Source organism: Erinaceus europaeus, chromosome X, assembly GCF_950295315.1.
Source record: "Erinaceus europaeus chromosome X, mEriEur2.1, whole genome shotgun sequence".
NCBI classification, from domain to species: domain Eukaryota; kingdom Metazoa; phylum Chordata; class Mammalia; order Eulipotyphla; family Erinaceidae; genus Erinaceus; species Erinaceus europaeus.
In genome coordinates, this window is record NC_080185.1 from 71,255,538 (window position 1) to 71,267,640 (window position 12,103).

At 38.4% G+C, this 12,103-nt stretch overlaps 1 protein-coding gene across 2 annotated transcripts; it reads left to right on the forward strand.

The window, feature by feature from the left end:
• Positions 1-677: 677 nt before the first annotated feature.
• TAF9B (TATA-box binding protein associated factor 9b) lies at positions 678-10,605 on the forward strand. 2 transcript variants are annotated; one of them, XM_007534342.3, is made up of 7 exons: positions 678-772; positions 1,350-1,431; positions 1,659-1,795; positions 1,874-2,008; positions 3,755-3,830; positions 8,640-8,750; positions 9,785-10,605. In XM_007534342.3, the coding sequence occupies exons 1-7, from the start codon at positions 722-724 to the stop codon at positions 9,946-9,948; spliced, it is 756 nt and encodes a 251-aa protein (XP_007534404.1). In that variant the 5' UTR covers positions 678-721; the 3' UTR covers positions 9,949-10,605. The 2 variants fall into 2 exon arrangements, with proteins under 2 accessions (XP_007534404.1, XP_016048547.1); XM_016193061.2 differs by having other exon boundaries at positions 10,224-10,605.
• The last annotated feature ends 1,498 nt before the right edge of the window (positions 10,606-12,103 follow it).

Sequence of the window (12,103 nt, forward strand, 5' to 3'; positions counted from 1 at the left end):
GTGGACCTTAATGGTGACAGAGGAAACTGCTCAGGGCCAAGGGGCAAAACTGTAGGAACTCTAATGCAGAATAGTGCCGGCAGTCAAAAGCTTTTACCTTTATATAACTATTTAATGGGTGGCTATAGCAGGACTTTTAATGTGACGAGAGCTGATCAAAGCCAAATGTGTGAAGAACAGGCTGCAGAGTAGAATTCCTAGATTTACTAAATAAAAATACAGAATATACAGGTAAATCTGAATTTCAGATCAACAAGATGTAACTTTATAGTATAAATATAGGACGTTGTAATATTTTGGATATACTTATGTTGAATTTACTCTATAAATGTATTCGTTCTTGATCTGACATTAGAATTGAACTGGGTGTTCAGAATTTATCCAGGCAGTCCTACTACAGGAACAGGCATTACAGAAAAACTGTAGAAGCCAGAGTGGTAATAGGAGAGGTGTTAGGAGCCCCAGACGACAACAGTGGCCAGTTTGGTGTGCTTTCTGAGAACAATTAAAGAAAGAAAGAAAAAAAAAATGACACGAGCTTCTCCTATATTTCAAATGTTGGTCAGCTCCCTCCAAGCTAGCCTGACTGCTTTAACCTTGCCACGGACCTGGGTAGCTACAGGCAAGCTGCTTTCCCAGTGACAAGCGCAGTAACTCCCTCCTTCCGTACACTGCAGGGGTGGAGCCTCAGAGCCGCCCTCTCGCCCCGGATGACCAGAACATGGAGTCGGGCAAGATGGCGCCTCCCAAGAACGCTCCGAGAGATGCATTAGTAAGTTTGAAGGATGCGCGGTGGGACGCAACGTTCAGTTCCGCCTAGATCTGGGAAATAGGCCCAGGCGAAGTTCCCGAGAATAAGTTCGTATGCCATAATCAGCTCTGCCTGGCAGCCCAGAGGTCTTGGATATGACAATGTCATGCCCCCAGGGCGTCCTCCCACCACCCCAACAGCCCCATCCTGTCTTAAACTCGCGGCAGGCAGTATGAGCAGACTAACCAACTGTCTTCTCTCCAAGCCGTCATCATCAGCCCCAGTCTGGGATCCCTGACTGGCCCATCCCGAATTAACCCATCTCCACACCCGGAAATGACAGCTTGCTATAACCACCCCTACCCACCTCTGCTCCTAATAGCCCTTTTTTCTCTCTCTCTCTTTGCCCCAATCCCCACACCGCTGCCCAAATTAAAGTTTTTCAGCAAAGAGGGTACAATAGATTTAGTGTGATCTGACACTTCAGGGGAAAAGGGTGAATAGGAGTTTGGAACCCAAAGAAGGGACCTTTGTATTACAATATAAATGTTACCTTTTAGTGAGTTGTCTTGCCTTTTTTTTTCTTTTTAATCCACAGGTGATGGCACAAATCTTGAAGGATATGGGAATTACAGAATATGAACCAAGAGTTATAAATCAAATGTTGGAATTTGCTTTCCGTAAGTTAACACAACACAAAATGTAGTACCTAATTTATGAATTATGAAGAGAATATTTTTACTTCAAGAACATTTTCCAACCAAATTATTTTGACAATTAGACCTTAGGACAATTAGACGTTAGAACCACAATGCATAAACTAGGAATTTGTGTGATTTTTCATTAATAAAAATGGCCATATGAAACTTTTTCCACAGCTTTAAGAAAAAATGTTTTGTTCTTAAAGGATATGTGACTACAATTCTGGACGATGCAAAAATTTACTCCAGCCATGCTAAGAAACCCCACATTGACGCTGATGATGTGAGATTAGCAATCCAGTGTCGTGCTGATCAATCTTTTACTTCTCCTCCTCCAAGAGATGTGAGCAAACTTATATTTGATGTTCATTTTTCCTTATGATTGTTTCCGTTATAATTCTAATAAGGATTTTTTCCCCAGTTTTTACTGGATATTGCAAGGCAGAGAAATCAAACCCCTTTACCACTGATTAAACCATATGCAGGACACAGACTGCCACCTGACAGATACTGCCTAACAGCTCCAAACTATAGACTGAAGTCCTTAGTTAAAAAGGTAAGAATTGTGTATTACACTAAAGTAAAAGATTTTGGGGTTGAGGGGGCAGGCAGTAGCTCAGTGGGTGTCAATCTTCAGGTGTCAATCTTTCTCTCCCCCTCTGTCTTCCTGTCCTCTCTAGATTTCTCTCTATCCTATCCAACAATGACAGCAATAATAACAATAGTAATTATAACAACAACGATGGGCAACAAAAGGGAAAATAGCCTTCAGGAGCAGTGGATTTCTAATGCAGGCACTGAACCCCAGCAATAACCCTGGAGGCAAAAAAAAAAAAAAAAGATTCTGGAGTTGGTTCAGGTCCTGGAACATGATAGCAGAGGACCTAGTGGGGGTTGTATGGTTATGTGGAAAACTGGGAAATGTTATGCATGTACAAACTATTGTATGTACTGTAGACTATAAAACATTAATCCCCTAATAATGAAAAAATGTTTAAAAAAACAAAAAGAAAAAGGAGAAAAAAAAAGGTAAGAATTTTCAGCCTGGGAAGTAGTACAGTGATTAAAGCACTGGACCTAAAAGCATGAATGAGGTCAGTTCAGTCCCCAACATCATGTGCCAGAGTGATGCTCTGATATTTTATTATCTATCACCAACGTATAAATATATTTTAAGAGGTGATATATTTTTTACAAGGTGGCATGTCTTGCAAGGATTTATAAAAAGGGCAGTAGTGAGCAGTGGTAGATAGCATAATGGTTATGCAAAGACATTCTTATGCCTGAAGCTCCAAAGTCCCAGGTTCAATCCCCACACCGCCATAAGCTAGAGCTGAGCAGTGCTCTAGTAAAAAAAAAAAAAGTAGTAGTACATTAAAGAATGACATCAATCAGTAGCATTTTTAAGTTTACTGCTCTGAAAATACTATATATCCAGTTTATTAACTGTATCAAAATATGAAATATAATTTCCAAGATTTTAGAGCCAAATGGAACTTTAGTATACATGTCCCCCCTCTTTTTTTCACATCAGGAAACTTGACTCAAACTCATGTGCAGAGCTAATAACAAAGTTAAGACTGATTCCCAAATCTAATAATTCTCCGTCCTTCTACTATGCCATAAGTTTTTAGTGAAGCTCAATAACAGTAAATCATATAACATCAGGGCTGTGTGCACCGTGTACATTTTATTTGCATATCAACTGATTTGTGGCCCTGATACTATATATATATACATTTATATCTGTATTCATATAAAGATGTACTAGATATAGATGTTTCACAAAGTCCTAGTTTAGATTCTGAGTTTAGAACATGGAGTCTTTATATGAATAGATGTTAGCTGAATCTACTGTGATAACCGTTTCACAGTGAATGTGAATCTATCAAACTGTATGTCTTAAGCACATACATACAGTGATCATATTTTCTTAATGAAATTAGGGGAGAAATGAGAGATGTCCAGCTGGTGGCACAGTTAGAGTGCACAAGCCACTGGTACCCACCTGCAGGGTAGAAGCTTCATGGGTGATACAGTAGTTCTGTAGGTACCTCTCCTCTCTGTCTCTTTTTACCTCTCTGCCTCACTTCTATAAAAAAAAAAAAAAAAAGATAAGAAAGGGGGGAGGCATGGCACCCAGGAGTACTGCAGTCATGTAGGCACTGACCCCCCAGCAATAACCCTAATGTCAAAAAAAAAACACTTCTAGAACAAAGCATTCTTTATAATTCTCACCAACAATCCTAATTTTATTCCTAGTAAATTTGAAACATTGAAACTAATTTTTTAAATCCCTTAGGGACCTAACCAGGGAAGACTAGTTCCACGGTTAAGTGTTGGTGCTGTTAGTAGCAGGCCTACTACTCCTACTATAGGTAAGTGAGAGAAGGAAATGAGGGATAGGGAAGATATCACAGTGGTTTATGCAACAGACTTTCTTTCTTTCTTTTTTTGCCTCCAGGGTTATTGCTGGGGCTCAGTGCCTGCATTACAAATTCACTACTCCTGGAGGCTATTTTTTCCCTTTTTGTTGCGCTTGTTGTTTATCATTGTTGTTGTTATTGTTGTTGTTATTGCTGTCATTGTAGTTGGATAGGACAGAGAGAAATCGAGAGAGAACGGGAAGAGAGGGGGAGAGAAAGATAGACACCTGCAGATCTGCTTCACCACTTGTGAAGCAAAGCCCCGGCAGGTGGGGAACTGGAGCTCGAACCGGGATCTTTATGCTGGTCCTTGCGCTTTGCGCCATATGCGTTTAACGTGCTGAGCTACTGCCAGACCCCTGCAACAGACTTTCATCATGCCTAAGGCACCAAAGGTCCCAAGTTCAATTCACAACACTATCATAAGCCAGACCTGAGTAATGATTTTTGAACTGTGATTCAAATAAAAAAGTGAGTCAGAAACTCCTGTTTCTGTTGCATTGAGAAACTTACTCATCTTCTAATAAAGCTGTAAACATGTTTTAGTAGGATTCAAAATGACAAACCACAGGATTATCTAATCCCAAATGAATGTAAGCTAAATTGCCAAATGTTGTTGTTACTATAAACTATAATATACGAGTTTGTTGTTAATTTTATTTTCACCGGAGTTAATGCTGGCCCTTGGTTCCTGCAAGAATCCACTGCTCCTGGAAACCATTTTTTCTTTGTATTCCTTTATTTCTTCCCTTCTGTATTTTAGATAAAGGCAAAAAGTGAGAGGAAAGGAAGAGGGAGGAAGGGAAATCTGTAGCACTGCCTCACCCTCTTGCAGGTAGGGACCAGGAGCTTATACTGGAGACCTTGTGCATGGTAATATGTGCACTCTACCAGATGTATCACCACCCAAGCTCCAATATTGGAGTTAAAGTTGTATTTTTTTTCTTCCTGCCACCAGGGTTATCACTGGGGCTTAGTGTTGGAACTATGAATCCATTGCTCTTGGTGGCCTTTTTTTTTTAAAATTCTATTTTTGTAATTGGATAGGACAAAGAAAAATTAAGAGGAGAGGGAGATGCAGAGGAAGAGGAATAGAAAGGCACCTGCAGACCTACTTCACCACTCATAGTGTCCCCCCTGCAGGTGAGGAGTGGGGGCTTGGACCCAGGTCCTTGAGCATGGTAACATGTGCACTTAAACAGTTGCATCACCGCCCAGCCTTCCACCTTCTAGGTTGCCAAGCACACTCATTGCTACTGCTTATTTATCAGAAATTAAAGAAGTTCTGGATAAATTGGTGCGAGAATAATAAAAAGAGGTTTAAATGTACAACAGCTTATAGATATCAAAGGGAAAATAGTTTTTTTTAAGTTTTTATTTATAAAAAAGGAAACACTGGAAGTCAGGCGGTAGCGCAGCGGTTTAAGCGCATGTAGCTCAAAGCACAAGGACCGGCTCAAGGATCCCGGTTCAAGCCCCTGGCTCCCCACCTGAAGGGGAGTTGCTTCACAGGCGGTGAAGCAGGTGTGCAGGTGTCTATCTTTCTCTCCCCCTCTCTGCCTTCCCCTCCTCCCTCCATTTCTCTCTGTCCTATCTAACAATGACATCAATAACAACAAAAATAACTACAACAACAATGAAAAAAAAGACAAGGACAACAAAAAGGGATAATAAATAAATATTTTAAAAAATTAAAGGCTATACAAAAAAGGAACACTGACAAAAACCATAGGATAAGAGGGGTCCAACTCCACACAATTCCCATCACTAGAACTCCGTATCCCATCCCCTCCCTTGATAGCTTTGTACTGATTGACCTGTGTTGGTCACAGAATATTTTCAAAAAAAGATAATCCCTTATTATTTAACTAATGTTGAATTCTTGGTTCCTTTTACTTAAGAATTCAGTCCCCATGCGATATAGTTCTAGAATAAGCAGCATTTGATTTTTCAGATATGTAAGTAGCCTTCATATTCTCTGTATGTTGAATTTATTTTTCAGCATTTTTAAACCAGCCTGATTTTGAATGTATTATACATTTTAATAGCTGTGTGAAACTATCAGTTACATATAGTGACAGGTTACCTGATTTGAATTATTGATGGTGACTTTTGTTCCTAGTTAGACATTTATATACATGTTTTAGAGGTGTTTAAAATGTATGATGGAGGAATGGTTAAACTACTTAAGATACAAGTTTTAAACTTTAAAAAAGTAAAATGTTTTATAATACATAAGAACTAAGCATGTATTCTATTCAATTTTAAAGTCTAAATTCCATAGCTCTGTAGATATTAATAATGTCTTGTGCTGATCTACTTACCTTAATTTAATTTTCTTGACAAAATAAAATACATATATTGCTTCATTAAATTTCACCAAAGTATTTGGACAGCTCAGTTTAATGCATGGGGAAACTTGCCTGAGTATGGAGATATTTTATTTTAGAGTAGTGCCCGATTTTCTTGAATTTGAGACAGAAAACACTAGAACCCATGGTCCTAGGTGCCTTTGGACTTACCTACCCCATTTACATTTTCCATTCCTTTGTCATTGAAAGTGATAGTTTTTTTTCAGCAACTTTTCCTGGGCAGGCTATAGTTTCAAGGAAGTGTAATTAATGCATGAAAATGCCTGTATCCCCAAAGGAAAACTCAAGAACAAACTCATTTCTAGGAATGTAGTTTTTGATAAAGCTATGACATGTTGAGTCGTTCAGATTCACTCATTAAGCAAACATTTCTCCAGTGAGTATTAAAAGCAAGGCGTAAGGAATAATTGTTTACCCAAAGTTTGCAATTTGGCAAATGAGATATGATACAATAATCAGGCTCCTATGGTGTGCTTAGTAAATTTCACAAGCAGGCAAGCCCTTTTGAGAAAATCAAAGAGAGTTTTGGAACAATGGGTAGAATTTTGACAGGGTGTGTAACTAGGTTGTCTTCAAGATTTCTTTCTATTTAAGTCTTGAATATTTCTGTTTTAACTGATTTGTGCTATAATTGCTGCAGCTGTTCATGGGATACTAGTGGTTTCCATTCATGGATCAGTACACTTATTTTTTTCTTAGAAGAAATACATACATAATTTACTTTCAGATAAAGTGAATTATTTGTGTAGCTTGTTATCACATATTAAATAGAATAAATAGGGAGTTGTTCGGTAGCACAGCGGGTTAAGTGCAGGTGGCACAAAGCTCAAAGGACTGGTGGAAGGATCCCGGTTCCAGCCCCCGGCTCACCACCTGCAGGGGAGTCTTTTCACAGGCGGTGAAGCAGGTCTGCAGGTGTCTGTCTTTCTCCCCCTCTGTCTTCCCCTCCTCTCTCCATTTCTCTCTGTCCTATCCAACAATGATGACATCAATAACAATAAAACAAGGGCAACGAAAGGGAATAAATAAATATTTTTTAAAAGAATAAATAAAAATGAGAATATAGAAAAGTAATGTGATTTTTGTGCCCATCTGGGGCCCAACAGATGGGCACATTGACTTGTTAGATGCACATTTATTTAGCTTCATGGAATAATTATTTTTGAATCAGTTTTTTACGTATTTTATTATTTATTCCCTTTTGTGGCAAGGGCATTGTTGTTTTAGTTATTGTTGTTATTGATGTTGTTGTTGTTGGATAGGACAGAGAGAAATGGAGATGGGGAAGACAGAGAGATGGGGAAGACAGAGAGGGGGAGAAAGACAGACACCTACAGACAGACCTGCTTCACCGCCTGTGAAGAGACTCCCCTGAAGGTGGGGAGCCGGGGGCTGGAACCAGGATCCTTCCACCAGTCCTTTGAGCTTTGCACCACCTGCACTTAACCCGCTGTGCTACCGCCCGACTCCCCGAATCATTTTTTAAATTATTTTATTACCCAGAAATGGAGAAGGTAGGGGGAGACTGGGAGAAAAAGAGATACCTGCAGCACTGCCTCACCACTTGCAAAGCTTTCCCCCTTCAGGTGCCGACTGTGGGTTCAAACCCAGCTCCTTGCACACTGTAGCATGTGTGCTTAGCCAGGTGTACCACCACCTAGCCCCTTCTTCTAAATCTTAGCAAAGAAGATTCAAAGTCGGGGGGTGCAGGTGGTGGTACAACTGGTTAAGCACACACACTATAGTGCTTAAGGTCCCAAGTTCAAGCCTCTGGTCCCCACCTGCAGGGGGAAAGCTTCACAAGTGGTGAAGTAGGGCTGCAGGTGTCTCTCTGTCTCTTCCCCTCTCTATCCCCCCCATCCCCTCTCATTTTCTCTGTCTCTATCCAATAATAATTTTTTTTAAAAAAAAAGAAGATTCAAAGTTCTAAGGTAATTTAGAGAAAACTATTTATTCTGTTAGTTTATTTAAACATTCACTTCCATCTAAATAAAATACTGCCAGGTACTGTTTTAAGACTTTATATACACGGATTATCTTAATTCTCACAAGAAACCCTATGAAATAGGTTGTTAATCTCCTTTGAAAGATAAGAAAAATTAAATACAAAAAAAAGATAAAGGAACTCAGCTAGTAGATGATAAAACCTGTTTCAAAATCAAGCAGGTAGCCTTTAGAGCCTATATTATTTATCTATATCTTATCCTGAAGTTTTAGCATTTAAACTGTTGACCTTGTAAACATACTTGAAATTATTTTATTTTTGTTTCATTTTTTTCTCACCTTTCATTGGTTCCTTGTGCTTTGAAGGAAACTTCTGATAAACTGAGGCATGCAAACTATAAACCCATGTCATTAAACTAACATTGTCTATTAATTTTAACCACAGCAACCCCACAGACAGTGTCTGTCCCAAATAAAGTTGCAACACCAATGTCAGTGACAAGCCAGAGATTTACGGTGCAGAATCCAACTTCTCAGTCCACACCTGTCAAAACAGGTATCATTGGCTGGCTGGGATGGGGCAGTGGGAGTAGTAAGTGGTTCCTTTAGAGAATATTTTCTGAATTTTAAAATTTGTAAATATACAATAATTGTGTATTTATAGCAAAATGTCATGTTTTTTTAATATAATGGGAAGATGGTGGTGATGCTAAAAATCAGGTTGTCTCTAAGTACGCTAAAATTGTAGCATCTTAAATAGGAAGAGTATTCAGTCTGATCATCAGATTCTTAAAGAACTCTTAACTAAAATAAGTAAGAATCCAGAAATTAAAAACATCTTCAGGAAGAATCACTTAGGGTTAAAAGAACAATGGAATGTAGTTGGGCTGGGGAAATAGCATAATCGCTATATAAAAAGACTGAGGTTGCAAAGTCCCAGGTTCAATCACCAGCATCACTATAAGTCAGAGCTGAACAGTACTCTGGTAAGAAAAGGAAGGAAGGAAGGAAGGAAGGAAGGAAGGAAGGAAGGAAGGAAGGAAGGAAGGAAGGAAGGAAGGAAGGAAGGAAAGAAGGAAGGGATTGGGAAAGACTTAGTATACATTATTATACATTTAATGAGAATTGCTCAAGATCAGAAATGAACTTTATATTACTCACTTTCTAGGAAGATATATGTATATTTAAAATTGAAATACCAGAAGTGGAATTGAGTCATAGCATGGTTATTAGTGCATGAATTAGATTTCACTGTTCTGAAACCTAACTACAACTCATTTCTGATCTTGAACATATGCATTTAGTATGTTCCATGATGAATCCTATATACTGCTGCCATAACTAAGTACTAATTGAAATTCTAATTAAAACATACTAACAATTTCTTTAATCTTGTACCAGATACTAACAAGTACTTTTTATATTTAAAATGTAATTGTTCTCCTAATGCAGTACAATTGAATTTTCTTCTAATAATGCTGTGTTCTTTATGCTACTGAAATTATTATTAGAATTATGTACATTTCACTGTAAATTACTTTATTACTATAAGTGAATTCATGGCTTGAGGGTGTTTTCTCCTATTTACAGTTCCTGCAACTACTACAGTTCAAAATGTTCTGATCAATCCTTCAGTGATTGGGCCAAAAAATATTTTTATTACTACCAACATGGTTTCATCACAGAACATGGCCAGTGAATCAAACTCACTGAAGAGAAAACATGAAGATGCTGATGATGATACTACTATATAAGAAATGTAGTCTAAGAAATAGTCTATAGAAATATAATCTAAGAAATACATTTCAAAAGTGTAACATTCTAGATCTTCTCAAATTTTATATTAGAAGTTGTAAATATAACTACATTATCTTTCACAGTAGTTATAACTGTTAGATTGATTACCAGGTTTTTGATATTAAGCTTAAAATGCAAAAATTAATCACTGAATCCTGCTGTTGGCAATTCTATTTTGGGGAGCAGATTTCTACCATCACTAACAATAGCACCTAATTTTCAATTTCTGCAGCCCAACAAACGAACTGATCTTCACCAGCAAAATTTCTAATCCACATTCAAATACTGCTTTCTTTTTTAAGGTAAAATGGTTACTTATTTTCACCAACTTTGTCTCAATTTTGGAAACTTTTTTTTTGGATGGATTTAGAGGGATTCTAAATCCATTTTGAATGTGCTTGTTTGATGTTTCATTTCCCACCTCCTCAACCTTGTTTCTGGAGGCCATTCATTTTCCTCATTTTCTGTATCGCCTCTTCCCCATAGACTTAAGTTTCTCCCCCATTGTACTTAAAGGCAAAAAACTGAAAATGTAAATGCCTGATAATACAACTCACTGTCATTTTTATATTTAAAATCTGTTCTTAAAATAAATTTTCTATAGTTTACTTGAACCTGGAAGTTTGTATTTACTTTGTCTTGTTACTAGTTAGGTTTTGCCTCTTGCCTGTAATGACCACTGAGCTTTACTCTGCTTTCCATGGGTAGTTTTTCATTGAATTCAGTAAATTTCAATCTTATATTTAGTTTGACACCCTATTTCAAACTTTTAAATTTAACATAGATGCTATACCTTAAAATCTTCCTTGGTGTGTACACTAGACCTAGGTAAAGCCACTGAATATTCAGGTTTCTTTCTTCATAGCATACACATGCTCTGACCACTACTGCTTGAACCTTCCTATTGGTATAATTCACATCATCTTTTTTGAAGATTTTTTAAATGTATTTATGAGAAAGATAGGAGAAAGAGACAGACATCGCTCTGGTACATGTGCTGCCAGGGATTGAACTCAGGACTTCATGCTTGAGAGTCCAATGCTTTTTGCACTATGCCACCTCCCAAACCACCTTATCTTTCTGTCTTGTTGCTGAAGATATTAACGATGAGAACAAATCTGAAAGTTCTTTATTATGGTTTTTCTCTTCCTCAAGAAAGCCAATAAGGAGAACAATATGATATGAATGACATACAGGTGTACTCTGTGTAAGTTTTCCTAATAGTGCTGGAATACTGCCAAACACCTTTTCCCTTTTTTCCACTTATATACATCTATGCACCTTATTGGGAAAGACTGGAAAGTATAAAAGAAATAAAGGGGGAGCTACGAGCAGCAGATCGCTTTCTCTCCTCTCCTCTCCTCTCCCGGATCAACTAGGAATACCTAAGGAGACCACCCGGACCGAAACAAGACAGGACTAGAATGACCACAGAAACCCAGTAAATCACCCGTGAGTACAAACACGCGTGGCTGGTGACAGAGAGGAGAGAGGGGCCTAAGGAGAGATTAAGTGACTGCTAACAGTTCGACAGTTTGTCAGTGGAGACACCACCTCCAGTCTGCTCCACCAACAAGGGGACAGCTGAAGGGAGGAAAGGACTCCCCAGAGACTCACCAAGTACAACTCTGAGTCTCCATTGCTACTACCCTCAGAATCTGGAGCAGCAACAGGGAGGGACACCAGGGCACAGAGATCTAACCGGGAAACACAGGAGAAGACCTATACCTCGGTGGCATAGCTGAAGGGCTGTGAAAGTCTCTTTGCATAACCACTGGATTATCTCTGCCACACCCTGCTTTATCTCTTGGTCAGGAGTCATTGATTAAGCCAAGAAGCCTATTGATAGTTTAAAAGCCCTCAGGCTACCATAGCCTACAGGGGAAAAAAAAAAGGCTTTTACACCACTGAACTCCAACTCAGGGATTGAAAAAACTGTTAACTTATATAAAATGGTTAAAACAACAAGAAAAAATAATGGAGACTCGAACCAGGACAAGAGTCCAGCTAAAAGTACTCCAGAGGGCGAAGCACAAAACAACGAGTTCAACATCCAAACATTAGCTAAGGAAATAATAAAAGGAGTGAGTAAAGAATTTGAAAAAATTGTAA